This window comes from Mytilus trossulus, chromosome 5 (genome assembly GCF_036588685.1).
Source record: "Mytilus trossulus isolate FHL-02 chromosome 5, PNRI_Mtr1.1.1.hap1, whole genome shotgun sequence".
NCBI lineage: Eukaryota > Metazoa > Mollusca > Bivalvia > Mytilida > Mytilidae > Mytilus > Mytilus trossulus.
This window is the reverse complement of record NC_086377.1, coordinates 43,708,777-43,730,525: the sequence shown is the minus strand read 5'-3', so window position 1 is coordinate 43,730,525 and position 21,749 is coordinate 43,708,777. Positions and strand designations below refer to the sequence as shown.

Below are 21,749 nucleotides of genomic sequence, written 5' to 3'. Positions count from 1 at the left end.
TTTTGCTGGTTGTAACATTTTATTTTATGTTTTATTGTTTTTTTCGTAAATCGAACTATCTTTTATTCTGTGTCATTTCGATCTGTTTAAAACAAACATTTTCACGTTTTATTATTATTCGTTTTTGTCATTCAGTATCGACAAGGAAAAAAGGGATGTTTTAGACGGAATTTAACAACGCCATCCGTATCGAGTATCGACTAGAGTCGATATTAAGAATTGAACGATGGACAGTTAGTGCGTGAATTTTTCTTGCTACCTGATTGGAAGATATTACGAGACATGAATAATCAAAGTTTATTGATTGGTTAGGACAATCCAAACCTAGTAAATGTCCTTCAATCCCGTAGAGCATCGGGTTTGTCCTCTCTATTTTAGCAATTAGATTTTGTCTGGTCATTAATCATTCATACACAGGTAACTTTTATCTTTAAATAGTCAAATCGTCTGGAGTTTCGTAAGCAACAACGTTAAACGATATATACTACTTCATAATGTGTGACCTCGCGTGTGTGGTAAAATTGGTTAATTGATGCACGTGGCTATTCTAGTAAATTACTTAATCTACAAAGCGAGAGCACTTTCCATTTTCATCAGCTAAGAGTCGACTATAGCCCTTTTTGAAAAGCTTATGCTTGTGTCTTTAGCCTGTGTTTAATATATGATGAATACAAGGACTAATAATTGATTTTGCAAACGTAATTGACTATGATCAGTGACAAACAAACACAATGATTTGTCCACTGTGTATTGAATAATTTGTCGCTTAAAGGGAAATACCATTTATTAGAATGAACTGTTAAGGTAAATTAAGATAAGAGTTTTCATTTGCAATAATAGAAAATCATGCTAATATTGCTTATTATAAAACAAACTGAAAAATTCTACAATAGCGTCCCTGTGTCCAGTCCAAATATCATTAACTATTTCAAGTGTTAAAACTTTATACAATTCAGCATTCATGAAAAGAAGTTATCCACTATTCTTTATTTACTTTAAACAATACAGTTTATCAGTATAATATGCATAAATATACAGTTTACAAGTTGTATAGCGTTAACATACACATAAATAACAAACGTCAGAAATATCAGTTACATATTATACAGTTTGTGAGTTTCATACTACATATAATAAACATATAGATCTTAAATATTATTCCTGCACTTAAATGCATAGAGTAAGTACTTTCCTAAATTACAGAGTTCCTTAGTGTTTTCAACAGAAAGCAATTGTACTAATTTATAAGTTGACGGTCTAGTCCAATAATATTTCTTGATAAACTTTTTACGTATATCATTATAATTTGTACATTGTAAAATAAAATGAAATTCATCCTCTACTACATTTTTATCACACACAATACACATTCTACTATTTATACTTATTCCATAAAAACGACCAGTTTCAATGCATAGATTATGTGAGGACAGGCGAATTCTCGTTATCCATTTACGAGCTATTACAGGAATACATTTTTGTAAATAAAATTGTAATTCTACATTTGACACAATAAACTTATATAATCTACACTTTGGTGATGTTTCAAGCGTAAAATGCAACTCTTGTTTAGCTTGATCATATATTCGTTGTTTGGTTAATTGTAAAAATGAACTATCCAAACAAAGTACCCATTGGTTGTCCCAATAATAATTCATACCAAGATCATATAAAATTGTTTTAATACAAGTGGCCCAGTTTTTACATTTATTGCTATTTGCTACTAGTTCTTTGTAACAAGACTTTATAATACAATTTTCACTACCGTGAATTTTAGTCCATAATTTGAGCATCCTAAAATTTCGCTCATATAACAATGGAAATCTTCCTAATTCATAATATACCATTACATTAGAAGTGGATCTCTTGACACCTAGTAATGTTTTACAATAGTCCAAATGAACTTTTTCTACATTTGGTGCTCTATGAACACCCCAAACTTCACAACCATACATTAAAATACTACATACATAAGTGTCAAATAAACTTATAGAAGTAACAGTGTTCAGGTATAAGGATAATGCCTTTTTCCTCATACTAAACATAGCTTTCCTGCCTTGTTCAGCACAGTGGTTTTGAGTAATATAAAATTTACAATTATAATGAAATAACACACCCAGATAACAAAAATGATCTACAATATCTAATGGTTTACCATTATAAATCCATGTCTCAGTAAGACTAATTTTCCCACCTTTACGAAAAACTACTATCTTTGTTTTTTTGGTGTTAACTGAAAGACCCCATTTCTCAGTATAACCAGATATAAGGAGTGTAGAAAAGGGAGATTCTTTTCACATTACTTTATGGGGTAACATAATGTAAATACTATACAATTCCAAAACTGAACGCTGCATTTTTGAGCACCTGTTCTAAGTCAGGGTATCTTGTTCAGTGGTTGTCGTTTGTTGTTTGGATTCATAGGTGTCTCTCGTTTCTCGACTTTGATATAGATTATACCGTTGGTTTTCCTGGCACTCATACCAAACCTTATTTATATCAAATAGAATTTCAGTTGTGAAATTTTCATGGTATAGTTTAGTATGCAGTTTATAAATATACAAATTGCAAATCTGATTAAACGACTTGTTTGAATCCAAAGTCATTGTCCTATTAGATATGCAACTGTTCAAGGGTAATAAATGTACATGTATAATAAAACCTTTGAGAGAATTAATGATTAAGAATAACACAATTGAGTGCTTTTTCAAGTATCTTTATCGACCATTTGGGTTTTAGAAATGATTGATGAAAATATAACTGTCGATATCGTTGATGGAGAGTAAAGAAATGGTGAAAAATTTGTGTGTCAACAATATTATGTTGTGTTGTCTAATTTGTTTTATATACACCATCATGGCAATCATACTGCATTTCTGAATATAAAATATTGCAATTGCCTCGAGTTACGACCAAATCGTTATATTAAATGGATTTGATCGATTATAGTTTGTTAACATGTATAATATGTTTCTTGACATTGCTATGACAGTAGTTGTCTATTTGCAAAATCGGTCATTGCGTTGTGATTATACTTTTTTAGTACGAAATGTTTGTACGAAATGTCTTCCTGAGATAAAAAAAAATAAGTTTCCATTGCCAATGAATACATTTAGCTACCAGACATAGAACATTTATCAAGTGTGCGAAGCATTCAAAAATTGTATATGTTATCTGTGTTTTTTTTAAAATCTTTTAGTAACTTTTTATTTTGTGTTTAATAAACACTTTGAGTATCACTAAATTGTGTTAATTTTTAACAAACATAAGTTGAATCTAGCGATTATATATCTCTTTCAACTTACTCTTGTTTCATTGTTTTTCATTAGACATACGTTTTCGTTGTTTCATGGGGTAGGTTGACGACAATTAAAAATGATACAGAACGTGTAATTTTACAACATAAGTACTCACCCATGTGCGAACACCATGCTGATATCGCATAGAATTTTCCTTCGTCACAAAATAAGGCTACATCATATTTTTTTCCAGATTTAGCGTGCACGTGATGGCATTTTTTCTTGTTTAATTCCTTAACTTCTCCAACATACCGCCATTTATTTTCTTCGTCTACTTCCGGTTTTGGGACATCTCTAGGTTCTGCCATGCTTATGTTGAAACACAATATTATTTAAATGAAAATAGTATTATAATAATGCTTTAAATGTTTTTTATAACGTATTCATCGGTTCATTTATCGATTCAATCAATTATTTCCCCATCAAATCGAGTTCTCTTTTTAATAACGGCTGATAAATAACTACTAGTGAGTAAGTGTTAACTAGCAATGTGCGAAGAAACCATTGTTTATATTTACCAAGAAACGATCAATACGCCACCTGTATCTATAGTGATGTTTACGGTAACTATAGTGATGTAATTAAACTAAAGTAAATGATGACTTATATCAATGTCATGTCTGCTATTGATTTAAATCGCCGAGTCTAATTCTCAATAATTTTCTTTAATCATGTATCAAAAGTATTTTCAAGTCAGTTTGATTCGTCTGATTACGCATATTAAATGAGTCAGGTAGGTAAAAAAAGAGATTTTCAACTAGTTTTGTTTTATAGGTGATCTCGATGTTACATTATAAGTTATATGATTCGCTACTGACCCCCTACGGATCTATAGAGGGTTAGTAAAATCCATAGGGGTGAGGCCGGATGGTGCTCTATAGATCCGTAAGGGGTCAGTTTACTGTAGTTAACCGTATAACGAATTTATCGCACGCTGTACTTTTATTCTGCGTTTTGTTGAAAAATAAACAATAAAACACAACATCAATAAATGTCGTCACCATGAACGCGTCATGGACCCCCTATGAAATTTACCAACCCCCTACGGTCTCATAGGGGGTCACCACGTGACATCTTTAAACCAATCACAACGTGATAATTTATCCGTAGATAAACACGTATCTCTGCATATTAGTGCACTCGAAATGTTCAATCGATGGTGTATTCAATTGTTTTTGTTTTTGGCTGTATTTGTGTACTTGATATTACATTAATCCATATAAACCGACATGCTGACAGTGGTTGTCTTTCAACTTTTATTGTTTTTTTTCAATTTAAGCATTCATTTAGAAGTTTTCTTTTAAAATACCATGACAAGATTTCCTAAGCAGGAGGACCAATCGTCACACAGTAATATTGAACAAGTTTCGAAACACAAAATGAAATTGAGAATGGAAATGGGGAATGTGTCAAAGAGACAACAACCCGACCAAATAAAAAAACAACAGCAGAAGGTCACCAACAGGTCTTCAATGTAGCGAGAAATTCCCGCACTCGGAGGCGTCCTTCAGCTGGCCCCTAAACAAATATATACTAGTTCAGTGATAATGAACGCCATACTAATTTCCAAATTGTACACAAGAAACTAAAATTAAAATAATACAAGACTAACAAAGGCCTGAGGCTCCTGACTTGGGACAGGCGCAAAAATGCGGCGGGGTTAAAAGTATGTCTGTCTAGACATAGATAGTTTTATTTTTATTTGGCACTAGGGGTTGAAGTCGTAAAACTTTGCTCAGTGCTTGGAGCACAAAGTTCACGCAAGGCCAGTTTTGGAAATTTTCTGTTGTTTCGTGTTTAAATGGCTCTCTACATGCAAATGTTTTGTTATGAGCACAAATGACGAGCCTTTAGTTGCATATACGTACACGTAAAAAAGAGTGATAAACGCACCAGAAAAAAGCCTAGTATAGTTGATGAGTTGTTATGGTTTTACACATCGGTACATTTAACGTAGATTTGGTTTAAAGAGTTCAATTTTTTTAATTTGTTTGTGCGCAATAGAAATGAGAATGAGAATGGGGAGTATGTCAACAATTCAACCCGACGAAAGAGCAGGCCACGAACGTGTTCCTACATATCGAGAAATGTCCGCACCTGAAGCGGGTTTCAGTTACCTCCTGAACGAAAAAGTGCTCTAGTTCCGTGAAAATGAACGTCACAAAACTCCGAAACATATAAATGAACTGAAATTAGAAAAAAAACCAACAAACTACGCAAACTGAATGTTTATCACTACCGCCTAGAAAACCTTTGAAAGTTATAAGTGTAATATGTAAAAAAAAATAGTAATATGAACACAACATTAACCCCAAGGGATACCTGGGATAAAGAACCACATGTATGGCTATCCGGTAGTACTGTTTGTAATTGGTTGTGCAGGGTGTATACAACATAGCCAAGTCGGTTCGAAAATGGACGTTTACTGTATACGTAACAAGCTTCGCCTTCTATAGCATATTCATTATGTCTTTATTGATCTTTTAAATAAGTAAACTCATCATAGATACCAGGATTTCATTTAATGTTTACGCGCATTGTTTTGTCTACAAAAGACTCAATGTTGACCCTCGAATCCAAAAAAGTTAAAAAGGCCAAATAAAGTATGAGGTTGAAGAGCATTGAGGACCGAAATTCCTAATGTTTTTGCCAAATACAGCTAAGGTATCGATTCCTGAGGTAGAAAAATCTTACTTTTAAAAGCGTGAATTAGACTGTCTTGTAAATAACAAAGTCATATTAGTTTATATATATTATTATCACTATATTAACATGTGTTAATTTAAAAATATAAAAGTCATTTTGGTTTATTTGTATCATCAATTATCACTATTGTTTTAATTTGTTGATACTTCATAATTTTTTATTGAAACTGGTTCTTTTGTTATGTCAAGTTTTTTTATGTACTTATATCAACTAATTTATTTTTATGTCTTATTAAATTTTTTTTACAAAGTCCTAGGGAAATCTGTTTTGTCTCTGGAAAAATGTACATTAAATCAGAAAGTGTTACTGTAGTAAATTGCATGTTTTCAAATAAAAACTAGATGTGTCAAAGCGACACGAATGGCCCCGTCCCAAAAAGTTGAAAAATCTGCAATTTCAATGTAAGCATAAAATCATGTGGACACAAACATGATCATGGTAGTCTCACATATCAAACATCGGCTCTAAATCTGGAGGCGTACAGAAAAAAAATCCGTAATCTGTGATTTTCGGTGATTTTCAATAATTTATCAAAGTCCAAAGCCCGTAATTTCGGCAAAAAATAGTGAAGCGGAACGAAACTTAAACTTGATCTGTAACTCATCATGGTTAACTCACATACCAAAAATCAGCCTAATATCTGAAGGCGTTTAGACCAAAACTCCGTATAATGGTTTGTTGCGGAATGACGGAATGACGGAATTTCGGAAGAACGGACAAGGTTAAAACTATATGGCAACCATTTGTCATCTCCCTCATTTAAAATTTGTCGACGTTTTGCTTTTTTCTGAATTTTAAATATCCCAAAAACGATTTCTTTGTCGTAAAATTTTTGTGTTTATTTTTTCTTTTCGTTTAAATAAGGGACCTTCTCGCAAAATTCCTCATTTACCAGGGTATGCCTTTTTACTCAAATCAAAATAAACTACACACTGCACGTAAAAAACTGACACAATACAATGTAATCGTTTATTCCTTTCCGATAAATATATGATCGTCAATTTTCAGATTTTTATTGCAACCATTTTCTGTACAACAAAAATTACACTCCTTGGTATCTACTAGTTCAACAGATTCGCCATTTTGTAAAGTAAGACACATTGGGTCGTCTGCAGTTTTCAACCACCATTTCCTATTGCACTCGTCTTCAGATACACAACTGAAAACATAAACGAACACTTAATCGATATAAACATGCTTAATACGATTTTAAGGAACAATTAATCGATATAAACATGCTTACAATTTTTAAGGAACAATTAATCGATATAAACATGCTTACGATTTTAAGGAACAATTAATCGATAAACACATGCTAACGATCTTAATGAACAATTAATCGATATAAGCATGCTAACGCTTTCAAGGAACAATTAATCGATTTAAACATGCCATCGATTTTAAGGAACAATAAATTGATATAGATATGCTTACGATTTTAAACAAGAGTGCGGGAATTCGAGGGTTTGAACCACAGTCAGCTGATTTAAAACAAAATACTTTAAAATTGGTAGCTGATGATTTTAAAATATGCAGAGCCACGTGGTATAACCGAGTTATTGCAAAGACTGTTCTGATCAATGAAGAACAATGCGTTCGGACTCTAGAAGTAAACAGAAGTCAATGTATAATAAAACGACGAATAATGTGCTTAAATAAAGATACAAACCTTCTGAATATATCTTTTGTACCATTAGTGTGAGCAGTAAGGGTATTCATACAATACTTTTTACCAGAACTGCATAACTGTAATTGACCATCATCACAATTTGTAGAATTGCATATAAAACAACTAATTGATCCACCATTTGTTGTGGGTATGTTGATATTAGTTGTGTGTGGGTTCAAAGCAGAACCGCTAGTAGGTAATGGCGACGGCCGTATAATAGTTGTTACTGGTTCTTCTCTCGAAGGTAGTGAAGACGATGGGTAAACAGCTGTGACTGGTTCTTCACTATTTGACAGTGGCGACGATTGGTAAACAGTGTTGACTGGTACTTCAGTAGAAGGTAGTGGAGACGGCTGGTTAACCGTTGTGACTGGTTTCTGAGTAGTTGGTAGTGACGACGATCGATAAATAGTTGTGACTGGCTCTTCACGCGTTGTTTGACTTTCTGGTGTTTTGGATGATTGCGGCTTCGTGTAATATGGTAATGTTGAGATTGACGTCGATGCCATTCCCGATGTTAATGACGATGAATGTAGATGGTGGATGAAGGTTTTTGGGATGAGAACTATATTAAAAAAAAGTTGTTTTATATATATTTAGTTCATAATCATTATAAAAAAATACCTGAATGGGTATGAATAGGTTTAATAGAATAGTGAAAAATGGTCACCCCCAAAAAAAATTTAAATAGAATAAGGGATTGCTTTTAAAAATAAAATAAAAATGAATGCTAGTAATGGTCAAAACATATAAAATAGATAAATTGGCATAAAAGAATTAAAGAATACAGAATTGAAAGAACGCCACCAAAAACCTCTTGTATTCTTCCTATCTCAAGTTTGGCTTATCTTTCATATTCAATCGCACTTTTTACTTGCAAGTGCTTAGCATAGTTACTTTTTAACAGCTAAATATTGTTTCAAAGATGCTGTGTCGAATAATACACTGTAAAATTGTAATTCAATATTTTGATATATCAATTAATCTGCATCAAAAGTGGTCTTCTCATGTATGGATTTGAAATTTCATATATCCGTTTAAATCCTAATTTTATGGTTGTTGAATATGTAATCTTCTTTTTTTTTTTAAACATGTTTCAAAATATCAAGAATATTCGGAAATAGTACGTTTAGTGTACAGAAAAATACGAATCCTTCTTAATAATACTTTTCGTGAACATATTTGCCTTGACGATCGATGACTGCTCTAATTAATGACTACTAAATAATTCTGAAAAACTCATTACATTAACAGGCAAATGAATTGTATACAAGTATTGTCATAAAACAGTATGTAGCATAACTACAATATACATGTAGTAACGCAAACAAAAATAAAACATATTGAAACATGTCTAGACCTGCAATAAAACTTTATAAATGATGTTTAAGGCTTAACTTATTATTCCCATGTCGGGCATCCACTCATTGTTTATTAATCGTTCAGTATAATACAACATTGGTTTACCATCCCCTTCTCTATGAAAAATTTCCCAACTCCCTAAATAAGGGCTATCATGTATAGTTTTTATTTTAATGAACTTTGTAAGACATATGCCCAGAATAATATTCTAAAAATGAAAACAAACCTCCATGACAAAGACATACGTGACATTTCCAGGCGTTATTATGAACTGTGAATGCATGACAATGCGATGGACAGTCACTTGCATATTCAAGACAATGTATAGTTGAAGCTATGACTGTAAAAAATCATACATTTTGTTAAAACAAAATAAATCATACATTGGTAATTCAAATATTTAATATAAGAAAAGAGACCCGGTATGATTGCTAATTGGACCATTACAGTTATCCACCGAAGTTGTAGATATCAGGATTGAAAAAAAAATAAGTTCGCCGACGCGAGTTTCGTCTACAAAAGACTCATCAGTGACGCTAACATAAAATTCATAAAAACTTACAATAAAAAAATCCAACACACCCGTAAATTCGACTATACTGCTCTTTTGAAGACACTTATATAAAGGTAGGACATTCATTTAAATACCATGTGAATAACATAAGATGTTGAAAATGTTAATTTTCGTGTTTCCTGCATAATTTTCATTCAATTGATTAATGACATATATTCTGGAATATGAATCGAAATTTGAATTCGGAGACTGGTTCAATGACATAAACAATACATCGTAGTAATTATGTTCCTGTTAAAGTTTCCACTGGATAGTAAGCACAAGGCATTTAGTAAATCAGTAAATGTGCAAATGTTTATTGTCCTTCTTTTTAAATATATCTGATATATTAATGCAAACTTCATTAAGTGGAGTGCCTCGGTGGCCGATTCGTCTTAGTAGTCGAGTTACTGTATCACTATCCTATCCTCACACGTGGCAGCAGGTGCTCTCGACTCCAAATGTAATTGCTAATGATTTTCAGTTTTCCTACAGAAGCGAGTTCCCAACAATAGAAACACGGCTGTGCAATCGAAAAAATGTGACAGTGCATATGCATATATACGTCTTGACATCGCCCTATAAATTAACAAAGTTCTGGGTTAAATATAAATTGGTAAATTTTGTAATTTTTCGCTAACTAGTAATTACCAGTGTTGCAGTTGACATTACCTTCTTTGTCTGACCAAGAATATTTAACACCGGTTTTATTCCATGATCCAACACAGTTGCTAGTTTTAGTTCTTAATCAATATTATACTCACCACTATTTGTAACTTTTAAATCATCTTGGAGTAAAAATCTTGATTCTCTTTCTAAGTCTAAAAATAAGTAAAAAACATTACTACATATATACATAATATCTGTGTATTATATGTTGTGACAAACGTGATAATTTTTTTGAATTCATTATTTTTCGATAATTATTCGGTTGTTTCGAATCGCCGCGATTCTGTTATAATTGGTCATTTTATCTTTGCCCTTTGAATTCCTAATTTATTACTTGTTCCGGATATTGTTGCTTTTTTTAATACACTTTTTATTCCTCTGTTGTTGTTTTTTTATTGCGAAACAATTCTGTACTAGTGATGGTAGTTATTCTTGACTCTAGATTAAAAGGTATATTTAATTTTACATAGAGCCATATGCTAATAAAATTTCGTATTGAGCTTGTCCGTTATGCTGCTATGATACCATGCCACGCCCGTATCTATTTAGGTATAATATATTTGAAATGCATAGATACCAGGATTAGAATTTTATATTTACGCCAAATGCGCATTTCGTCTACAAAAGACTCATCAGTGACGCTCGAATAAAAAAATATTTAAAAAGCAAAAAAGAATAAGACAGTGTACCTACATGTACCTTGTTTTTTGGTTGTGTTACAGTCGCAGTAATCACATTGTATGGTTCCAAAAACGATATCTTCTAAATGTCGAATGGTACAATATGATGGACAAACACGAACTTTATGACTGCAAGGATTTATCATAGCCCTAAACACTTCTCCTAAAAATAGGACACAAAATGTTAGTCAATGAATTGATATGTAATTGAATAAGAAAAAGATTCAAAGATCAAATAAGAATCAAAACTGTTTCATTTATCTGACAGATGAATGTAATTGTTACAGAATTTAATTCCAGTAAATCTTGTTTATACTTGTCATATGTGTGTGCCTTTATTTATTGGTCGGTGTAAGCCTAGGCTCTATGTCGAAGGCCGTACTTTGACCTTTAATGGTTTATATTTTACAAATTGTGACCTGGATGGAGAGTTGTCTCTTTGGAATTTGTACCACATCTTATTTATCTATCATAATGAAGATCTGACGCGGAGTAAAAAAGAAAAAAATAGTTTCAACAAATAAATGATCGCCTCGGTTTGAAGTCCAATGTAAATAAAGTTTTAGACAAATCCAAACCATAGTGTTTCTCGTTTCTGTTTTTTTATGTTTAAAGACCGTTGGTTTTGCCTGTTTGAATGGTTTTACACTGGTCATTTTAGGGACCCTTTATACATGTAGCTTGCTGTTCGGTGTGAATGCCGTACATGTATTTTAACCTATCATGGTTTACTTTTTACAATTCATTACTTATCTCATTGGCACTAACACCACATCTTCTTATATCAAGATACATGCAGTACATCGATTCATTAGTCACACAAAATCGGGGATAATGTATGAATTTGATGAAAAATAGATAAACGCAATTTTAGAATTTCATTCCAAATTGTGCCTCAATGACACTAGTACCACTTCTTATATCTACATATTCAAACCTTGTGGACAGCGACAGAAGAAACAATGCCAATTATCGACTTTAATGTTGTGTACCATACAGTCTCGGTGGCAGTATTCTGGGCCCGGCAAACAAAACAGCTCGGTTGGATCAGGTCTTGAGCCTAAAATAGAAACACACCAATATGAACGTATGAAGTTTGTGTCTGTAATGTTTGCGAATCTGTAGCACTACAACCCCTGTTTTATATATATATATAATATAGAAACACATAAAATTGTATCGAGAACGCATGAAGGTTGTGTAATATTAGTGTATCGAGAACGCATGAAGTTTGTGTGAAATTTGTGCGTAGCCCTTATCACTACAACCCCAATTTCAAGTAATACCTAAATATTATTTGTATTTAATAAGTGCTTATTTTCACGGAATTTACCTATAGCAATCTGGCAAACCAGTTTGCAAGTTATTACATTCGCATTTGTATCTCTTTTATCATGCGAAGTTATCAAAATTGAAAAAAATAACGAAATAAATCCGTCGCGTAAGGTAAATACAAATATATTCTGAACTCTGTACTTTATAAATTGAGAGATGCAGAGTACCTTTTTTGAATGATCCTTTATTAGAAAATAATGTTAACGTCAAAAGGAGTGTAAATACACGTGGAAAAGTCCAAATTAAAATAAAAATAAGTTAAAAAATTTGGTACAAGTTCATCTTAGGTGTACGTTGCCTGAATCATTGTAATGCTATATAATACCTGAATGTGCAATCTTTGTTGATGTTACCACTTGTGTCGTTGTCGGCTCCAGGGTACTTGTTGCTTTAAAAATAACAATAATCGTTTTCAAATGAGTGGATACATTGTAACATTGCTGTATATAAGTCAACATTTTTAAAGACGAGACAATGTTACAATGTAGGTCATTGTCTACAGAAGAACACTTAGCGCGTGCTTTAATTAATTTACACGTTCATCGTTTATCAGGAGAACACGACTGAAAACGACTCTACACAAGTTTAACAGTCGCAATCACGAATTGGTTGACCGATATATCCTTTTGTCACTCGTTAAATCTGATTACACATTTTGTCAAAAGTAAAGATGGGAACATATTGTATAGCATCTCCCTTAAAATAAAAGCGTGGAACATATTGTATAGCCTGTATACCTGCCTATCTGTCTAATGTTGATAATTGCTGACATCTTTATGCTATTTATTAACAATAAATTTGGTTGTTGTCTCGTTGACATATATCCCAAGTATCACTTTAAGCATATCAGATGTGTTTAAAAAAGAAGATACAGTGAGACCTGTTTAAACCAACCACTTCGGGACTTCAAATGTTGTTCACTTTTGGCCGATGTTCGGTTTTATCAGGTTCACAACGCAAACAGTTGGTATGACGGTGCTTTAGAACATGTCCGGTCTATGAAGGATTCTATTTCGCAAAGTTTTTCTGTAATATGTTTACCTGCATGCTGCTTGATACACCTGCATATTTGACATCCGTCAAGTCCTATTTCAAAAACTTTCCCAGTAGGGCAGCGGAATAAAGGACAAAAGAATGGAACACACCGCTTTGTTTTTTTATTGTAAAATTCCTCACTTCTGTCTCTGGTATTTTCTCTCTTTAACTTACGACCAGGGAGCACGACATTGCCCAGTGGATTGTCACGTTTTCCTATAAAATATACGGACAACAAATAAAAAATATACTGAGAAACTTTTTTCTAATGTAAATTTATATCAACACATTGAAGTATATTAATATCTACTGAAATATAAGATGGGGAGATACCTACAAGTATTTATATTAAAAAAATCCATGGTAAATTATATTAACGGGAAGTCCACTAAAGCTCAGAAAATCAAATCAACTGAAGAATTGAAAACAGCTTCCATATGTTTTTTTTTTTTATCATTTTAACCCATTTCAATTGATATTTTAAATCGTGTCTTTTTACGTTGTTCTGTTACAATGCTGCTTCTGGTTTGGGAAAGGTTTGCGCTTGTTAAAACGTTTCAATCCGCTAGATTTGTATTTAACTGCCCTAAGTTAGGAACCTGCTATTCAGTGGTTTCGTTTGTTTGTGTGGTTCAAGGATTAGATCGTTCGTTTGTATGTTTGAATTGTTCTACACTTTGTCTAGTCATTTTAGGTGCCAAGCTTGCTGTGTGAGTCAATGCTCAGTGTTGAAGGCCGTACTTAGACCTATAAGTACTCATCATAGATAATTGTTTACTTAATGTACTACAGTATGACTTAGATGGAAAGTTTTCTCATTGGCACTTACAATGTATACCAAAACTTCTTAATAATATTTTCACAATAACAACATAGCCAGAAATTAGTAGTGGTTTTGCTAATTAATATTCATAATATGTAAATGAGAATTGTACCACGTGACCCGTATCCGATTTCTTTAGTATAATATTCAAATAAGCAAAGTGGTGTTGATTTCTGGATATGATAAGTTTTTATTTTTGTTATACACACGAGAAAATATAAAATTACTAAACACAAGGGTCAGGGTGAGACTTTCTGAATAGCGAATAATGGACGTAAAGTGCAGAACAACAAGAATACAATATAAAAAAAAAACAAAAAAAAAAACATATCTAAAGGAAGGGAATGATGCGGGTGCTTAAATACAAAGAATAGTGATTAATTATAGTCAAAAAGATTTTTTTTTTTTAATTTTCCAAATATATATGAAAAATAAAAACCAAATGTCAAAAAGTTAAAGAATAAAGAAATAGGGGACCCCAATCCAAACCTTTCACAAAAATAAAAAAAAAAGGTTCCTTTATATTTTTGAAATTAAACACGTGTCTTCGTTTTAACGTTTAAATGTATGTCAACAAAACTTACCAAACGATTCCTTCAGAATTTTACAGACGCAAGTTTCACAAATACGACCATGGTATGACACATTGGACTTGTCACAGAACGTCGGGCACATGGCAAGTTTCTGTTGACATGGGTTCCTCAAGGTTACATAGGTAATGTTATTAACAGTGATATACGGAGATCTCGTTCCAGACGTTATTATCGTTGGTGGAATCGTTGTTGGTACAGTTGAAACAGTGGTCGGCCATAAAACTACGATAAATATTCCAGAAAACGAATTAAACATACTAGTCTTTTTTTATATAATAATTAATGTGAATCTACATAAACAAATATTTAAAAAAAAATGTTTACGTTAAATACACCTTTTATTGTTCCTTCTTTTAAAAATCTATCCGACGCCTGTTCCGTATTATCTATAGCAACGATTTTCAGACAGGTTTTCGATTATTTGTATCGTGACTTCCATATGTGGTGTACGCACAAATCCCGAATGGATAAAGATGGTTACCTGATTTATAATAAAGTTAACCACCTATACTAAATGATGGCTCTTTAACATAGATAAGACACGTGGTTTAGAAGGAAGTTGGGTCACGTGCTTTTTCTGTTTTCTCTTATATGGTACAGTCTGTTCGTGTGTAGAATGCAGATTCAGGTTCATGGACGTACATGTACAGTCTTTACAAAGTCTTAAATGTTATTCTGCAACCTTCCAACTATTGTACAAATAAAAATAGAACACAAATAGTATGTTGCTTTGTTTGTACAAATGACAACTCTTATTACCCCGCTACGGTAATATTTCTTTTTGCATGACAGTTCAGTAGGGGTTTTCTTCACGGTCCGTGTTTAAACTACAATGTATGTTGATTTTTTCTAAAAAATGATTAGTCATTTTGAAATGAGTTTTTGCTTTCGTCGAGGTGAATATCCGCGGAAAAGACATTTGAAATGAATTTCTGGTGTAGTCGGTGTGAATAGTCGGGGCAAAATCATCCGAAATGAGTCTCAGTTTTCAGTCAGGATAGATAGTCTGGGGTATTAAAAGTCATATGAAATAATTTCTATTTAAAGTCGGATTTAAAGTCATAAGAAATGAATTTCTGTTTTAGTCGGGGTAAAGACGTATGAAAGGAGTTTCTGATTATAGTCAGGGTAAATAGTCGGATTAAAGTCATGTAAAATGAGTCTCAGTTTTAGTTGCAGTAAGGCCAACTGTTTTTTAATCCACGTTGTCTTTTATTACTAGTTTTAAAACTTTTCGCTTTGCACTTGTGCTGTGTGATCTCGAATATCAAACGAGTGTTGTAATGGGTACATGTAAGACCACTGCATATATATACAGAGAAGCAAGTGTCGACAAATTAAAGTACAGGAAGACAATATTTCAAAAGCAGTTGGACAAAGTTAAAAATTGAAAAAAATGTTTTAAAAGTACATATTACCTACTCTCATTATCTGGATTTTTACAATAACAAAACTCACACACCACGTCATTTTTCATTGAGACTACCACACATAATGAAGAACACAGCTTAAATTTTTCGTAACATGGATTGTCAAGGGCATAGAAAGATGGCGTGGCCTGTGTTTGAGCTGAAATAAAATTAAGATTGAATCTTTAACATAATTTACGTATAACATCCATATACAAATAAGGCATACATGTAAATCCCTTTTGGACATATAGCTCATCACTTACTTTGGTACGTATACTTCTTTTTATCTCGTGTTTTTTTTAATTGAGTATTCCTGATAGAAGGCAAACCAAAAAAGCACTTATGACGCAACACATCTAAAATGTTTAATTTTCAGTTTTCAAAACTGAAATGCCATCTTACCTTTTATCAAATTAATAATTAAAAAGCATTTACATAAACCATAACTGAGGCCAAGCTTTAAAGAATTAAAGGACCATGAAATGTGTCACCGGTTACAGACTGGAAGTTACAATGATATTCCATCAAATAACTGATATATGATTCGTGGTTATGGTCCGATTTTGCTCATTGATGAAGGTCGTGTGTTGACATTGTTTGCATTTTCCAATTTTAGGCTATAGTGGACCCTTTCTTTGGTCATAATACCACATCTCCTTATTTTTATATTCATGCTGCTAATATAAATGGGACATACGTACATGTATGAATATCAAAATAAGAGGCTCTCAAGAGCTTTACTCGCGCACCTGTTATATTTTGCTTAATCTTTCATCCTTGATGTTTTGCTTTTTTATAAATATTTATGAGTGGCTTAAAAATGTCATTGTATCTGCCATATTTTCTTCAAAAGGAAAAAAAATGCATTTTACTCATGTGTTCCATTTTAGCCATAGTGTCTATGTTTCTTGACGTACAAGAAAATAAAATACAAAATATATACTAGATTCATGTAAAAAAGATTGTTAAAGTTAAAAAACATAAAAGAAATTGTCCTTAAAGGGCAATAACTTCTTTAAATGGTCAATTGACCATGTTGGTCCTAAAACTTTTTTGTAGATTTAACTTTGCTTAACATTTTTGCTTTTAAGAGTTTATCTTAATCTTCACCAATTGTACAACTTTACCCCATGTCAGATTTGCTCTAGAAGCATTATTTTTTGAGATATAAGCCATAAACTGCATTTGACCCCTATGTTTTATTTTTAGCCATGACGGCAATGTTGTCAAAGGATCAAAACTTCGGATAGCTTTTGTAAACTAGATACCATAAGGAAACTTTTGATAAAGTTTGAAGGTATTTTACCCAGTAGTTTCAGTGGAGATGATTTTTGAATTAGTTTACGACGAAAGACGCCGACAGACACCAAGTGATGGCACAAGAACTTGCGGTCATCCGATGGTCAGTACTTCAGTACTTTTAGTTCTTCTATCGACCTGCTTTTCGAAACCGTTATATAGCAGCCTAAGAATGAAATGGCGGTTTATGGAAATTTATACGAAATGAATGCTAACTTGATTCCGATAAGCATATAGTTCAAGCAGTATAACAACATCTGGTAAACATTTATAGTTTGAATCAATATTATAAGTTATATGGTTCGCTACTGACCCAATACGGATCCATAGAGGGTTAGTAAAATACATAGGGGGTGAGGCCGGGGGTCAGTAGTTAACCGTATAACGAATTTATCGAACGCTGGACTTTTTCTGCGGCGTTTTGTTGAAAAATAAAAAATGAAACACAGCGACATTAATAGATGACGTCGCCATTAACGCGACAGGAACCCCATATGAAACTTACTAACCCCATACGGTCTCATAGGGGATCACCACGTGACGGCGTTCAACCAATCACAACGTGATAATTCATCTGTGGTCCGATATAACAAAATATTTCACAAAGCGAGATAACTGATGCTATCGTTCATATTGTTAGATTAACATAAAGTTTTCAAAATATTAAGTTTGTTGTATTGAACAGCAAGACAGGGGTTGTCATCTGTACTATGCCAGAATATGAACGCAAGCACTCTTTAAGATACAGGTATGAGATATAAAAAAAGGTGGTGTATAAATACCAATGAGACAACTCTCCACAAGACACGACCAAATAACACATATATTAAGAACTATAGGTCACCGTAAGGCCTTCAGCAATGAGTGAAGCCAATACCGCATAGTCACACGTTCCGTTATCTACGTTATTTCATCGTTGTTGTTTACAAAGTACTGGAGATGTAGGTTGTACATGTACTTCAACGAAGGCAATCCAGAAAAGCGCCTCGGACGCATTAAGGCGAAGTGTACGCAATTGCACGCCCCTAGCGGAATACGGGATTAATAACGTTCGATGTTAGTTACGCAAGTTATCTCCCTTACTCTAAGAAAGGACACACTAAAGTCCACTAAAGAGAAACTACTTCGTGCGGTCTATCGTGAATCCAACAAGCACGCATGTGCTGTCTTAAAACCTAATCATGAGAAATTATCTGAATTAGTCCAGTTAGAAATCAAAGCATAATCTATTATTTCGTGCAGCCTGACTTTAATACCAATTGACTGTATTTGTCTTAGACGCGTCGGACATGGAAGGCAAAACGTGTTGTTTTGATTTTGTATAGCACTGGATTGATACCTCCGCTGGTGGAGTATTATTCCCCATGGGTAACGTGGGCTCTGTACTGACATGATTTACGACAGGCTTTCTAAAATTGTCCGTTTTAACTTCATAGATTTTTTAATTTTAAAGAAAATGAGGTTTCAACTTTCTCAGGCAAATTTGACCTTGGTGAGTTTAGCTGTTTTTATGCTCTTTCGGTCTTAAAGTTCTTCAACTGTTTCGGTTTTTATACATTAATGGCCTTAAATTGTTAGACTTTGATGAAGGTAAACCCTGAAAAGTGCTTCGGATGCATTACATTAATATTAAACGTCTTGTTTTCATTTTTTGTTGTTGCAGAATTGGCATTTTTTTAGCTAGTATGGACTGTACTATTTGTTAGCATTGTTGAAATTAAATAATCTTTTAGCTAGTATGGACTGTACTATTTGATAGCACTGTTGAAATTAAATAATCTTCTAGCTAGTATGGACTGTACTATTTGATATCACTGTTTTTAAATGATCTACAATCGTATTAGCTAGTATGGACTGAACTATTTGATAGCACTGTTGAAATTAAATAATCCTTTAGCTAGTATGGACTGTACTATTTGTTAGCACTTTTGAAATTAAATAATCTGCAAACGTATTATCTTATATGGACTGTACTATTTGTAAGCACTGTTGAAATTAAATAATCTGCAAACGTATTACATGAAGCTAGTATGGACTGTACTATTTGATAGCACTGTTGAAATTAAATAATCTTTTAGCTGGTATGGACTGAACTATTTGATAGCACCGTTGAAACTAAATAATCTTTTAGCTAGTATGGACTGTACTATTTGAAAGCACTGTTGAAATTAAATAATATTTTAGCAAGTATGGACTGTACTATTTGTTAGCACTGTTGAAATTAAATAATCTACAAACGTATTAGCTAGTATGGACTGTACTATTTGTAAGCACTGTTGAAATTAAATAATATTTTAGCAAGTATGGACTGTACTATTTGTAAGCACTGTTGAAATTAAATAATATTTTAGCAAGTATGGACTGTACTATTTGAAAGCACTGTTGAAATTAAATAATATTTTAGCAAGTATGGACTGTACTATTTGTTAGCACTGTTGAAATTGAATAATATACAAACGCATTAGCTTGTATGGACTGTACTGTTTGATAGCACTGTGGAAATTAAATAATCTTTTAGCTAGTGTGGACTGTACTATTTGATAGCAATGTTGAAATTAAATAACTCTTAGCTAGTGTGGACTGTACTGTTTGATAGTACTGTTGGAATTAAATATAACAACAGAATGTCTATCAACATACACATACATTGTGTACGTCTATTTTGATAAACAGTCCGATTTACGTTATCAATTCCCTAATGCTGCGCTGTAACTGCAAGATGTCATTCAATGTGATGCATACAATGTATGTTTATCGTGCATTTATCACATTTGATCATAAATTAAGATCTTTTAAATAACTGGAACCCACCTCCAAAATCATTGATCATTTTGCGTTAATCATTTTGGAAATATATCAATCCCTTATTACTCCATATAATAATCATTGATGGACCCTTTTCTGATTATACACGGGCACACGTTTACCTAAATAAGTTTTTTTTTACTAGAATTCAATAAAATCAACATACCATAGGCAATTGTGAAATATGTAATTCCGATTATAAGCTTTCCAATAGACATATTAAGTATTGTTGTAAACAATGTCACATAGTACAGATATCGACAGCACCTGTTGGAACGTGATAAGAAACTTTGTATATCTGTTGTGAGTGTCATGGTTTACTTTAATAGGCACACAATTTATTTTAACATTTTTTTTTTTTTTCAGGACTATTGGTATAAGGGATGACAGTATGCATAGATGAGACAGCGATCTAGAAACACAAAAAAACTCATCTACCAGGGGTCGACGTGTTCAATATCGGAGTTGCTACGTATACGTAGGGCTACGCAAATTTTTACTTATGTACGTATAGCTACCCTAGTCGCGTCATAGATTAAGATAGCGCAAACAGAGAATCAAAAACTACGTCATTCGTTATAACGGATAAGTAATTCGTTATAACAGAAAATTAATCCTTTTAACGGAATGTGTATGTTTACACAATATGAACGATAAAAATGTCAATTAAAAACTGATATTGAGTTAGCCTATAATTCATCGCAACAAATCTTCATATATATATAAAGGACGATATATAAAATTAAAAAAAAAAACACCCTACCTTTTCTGCTGTACCATAATTGTTTGGGCAATTTCATCTATTATGTGTGTTTGTTTTGTTCACACATTGTTGTCAATATGATGGAATTTAATCCGACTGTTAAACAAGTGATCCACTATTTTCTACATAAGGCGGATACCTGTATCAATATGTTTAATGTGTTTTGTCTTTTGATTTAACCACCGAATAGACTTTCCGTTTTGAATTTTCCTTTGAGTTAGTAGTTTTTTTTGTTATTTTACTTTTTGGATATACGAAGTATTCTTTTGTGATGATTTTAATCGCATTTAAATTTAAATTAATACAAATGCATTATGTTGAAAGTCGGAGATTAATAATGAATCAAGCATCTTTATTTAACTCTCTATAAAACCCGAGTTCAAAGACGAAGTTGGTTAGTTCCTTGTACAAGTACTTATCTATAGGTTTTTTTTGGGTAATATTTTGTTATGTTGTTTTTCTTTTCCTGTGTAGCAAATGTCCTTATAGTTTGTATTTGATTCATGACTTTTGTTTGTTCTTCTTGAATCCTCTCCCTACATTTTCAGTTTTTATTGCAAAAGCATGTTTTTCAAAGTATTATATATCATGTATATAGAGCACTTCGGAGTGATTCTCACAGAAATACAAAAGTATTAAAAATAAAATTACTATCATTTAGAACAAGTCGGTACAATGAGTGAGTACATTTTCATGACTGAGTAGCATATACGGAACACATTAATGCAGACAAAAAAAATCACTAA

The 21,749-nt window shown here is 32.6% G+C and overlaps 2 protein-coding genes across 5 annotated transcripts in view; both read right to left on the bottom strand.

Moving 5' to 3' along the window:
- Positions 1-3,831, bottom strand: part of LOC134718871 (Rieske domain-containing protein-like) — a 44,466-nt gene extending 40,635 nt beyond the window's left edge. Inside the window, exon 1 of the mRNA XM_063581695.1 lies at positions 3,415-3,831. Coding sequence (XP_063437765.1) covers positions 3,415-3,607 — 193 coding nt within the window. The 5' untranslated portion in view covers positions 3,608-3,831. The remainder of the gene's footprint in view (positions 1-3,414) is intronic.
- A 3,129-nt stretch (positions 3,832-6,960) lies between these two features.
- On the bottom strand, positions 6,961-20,510 carry LOC134718870 (uncharacterized). Of its 4 annotated transcripts, none has more exons than XM_063581693.1 (11): positions 20,407-20,510; positions 16,143-16,293; positions 14,716-14,946; positions 13,315-13,524; positions 12,599-12,661; positions 11,876-11,998; positions 10,952-11,101; positions 10,354-10,410; positions 9,263-9,376; positions 7,675-8,239; positions 6,961-7,164 (listed from the first exon to the last, which is right to left on the bottom strand). In XM_063581693.1, the coding sequence occupies exons 2-11, from the start codon at positions 16,192-16,194 to the stop codon at positions 6,975-6,977; spliced, it is 1,755 nt and encodes a 584-aa protein (XP_063437763.1). In that variant the 5' UTR covers positions 16,195-16,293; positions 20,407-20,510; the 3' UTR covers positions 6,961-6,974. The 4 variants fall into 4 exon arrangements, with proteins under 4 accessions (XP_063437763.1, XP_063437761.1, XP_063437762.1 ...); XM_063581691.1 differs by having other exon boundaries at positions 16,147-16,293; positions 20,407-20,504; XM_063581692.1 differs by having other exon boundaries at positions 10,958-11,101; positions 16,147-16,293; positions 20,407-20,504.
- Positions 20,511-21,749: the final 1,239 nt, after the last annotated feature.

Bases quoted from the DNA above. Each gene is read 5' to 3' on its own strand.
- LOC134718870 (XM_063581691.1), bottom strand. From the start codon at position 20,458: ATGTCTATTGGAAAGCTTATAATCGGAATTACATATTTCACAATTGCC. The intron at 14,947-16,146 runs GTAGGTAATATG...TATTTATCGTAG, and splicing joins TAAAAATCCAGATAATGAGA to TTTTATGGCCGACCACTGTT. The intron at 11,102-11,875 runs GTTTGAATATGT...TCCTATTTTTAG, and splicing joins CTTCTGTCGCTGTCCACAAG to GAGAAGTGTTTAGGGCTATG.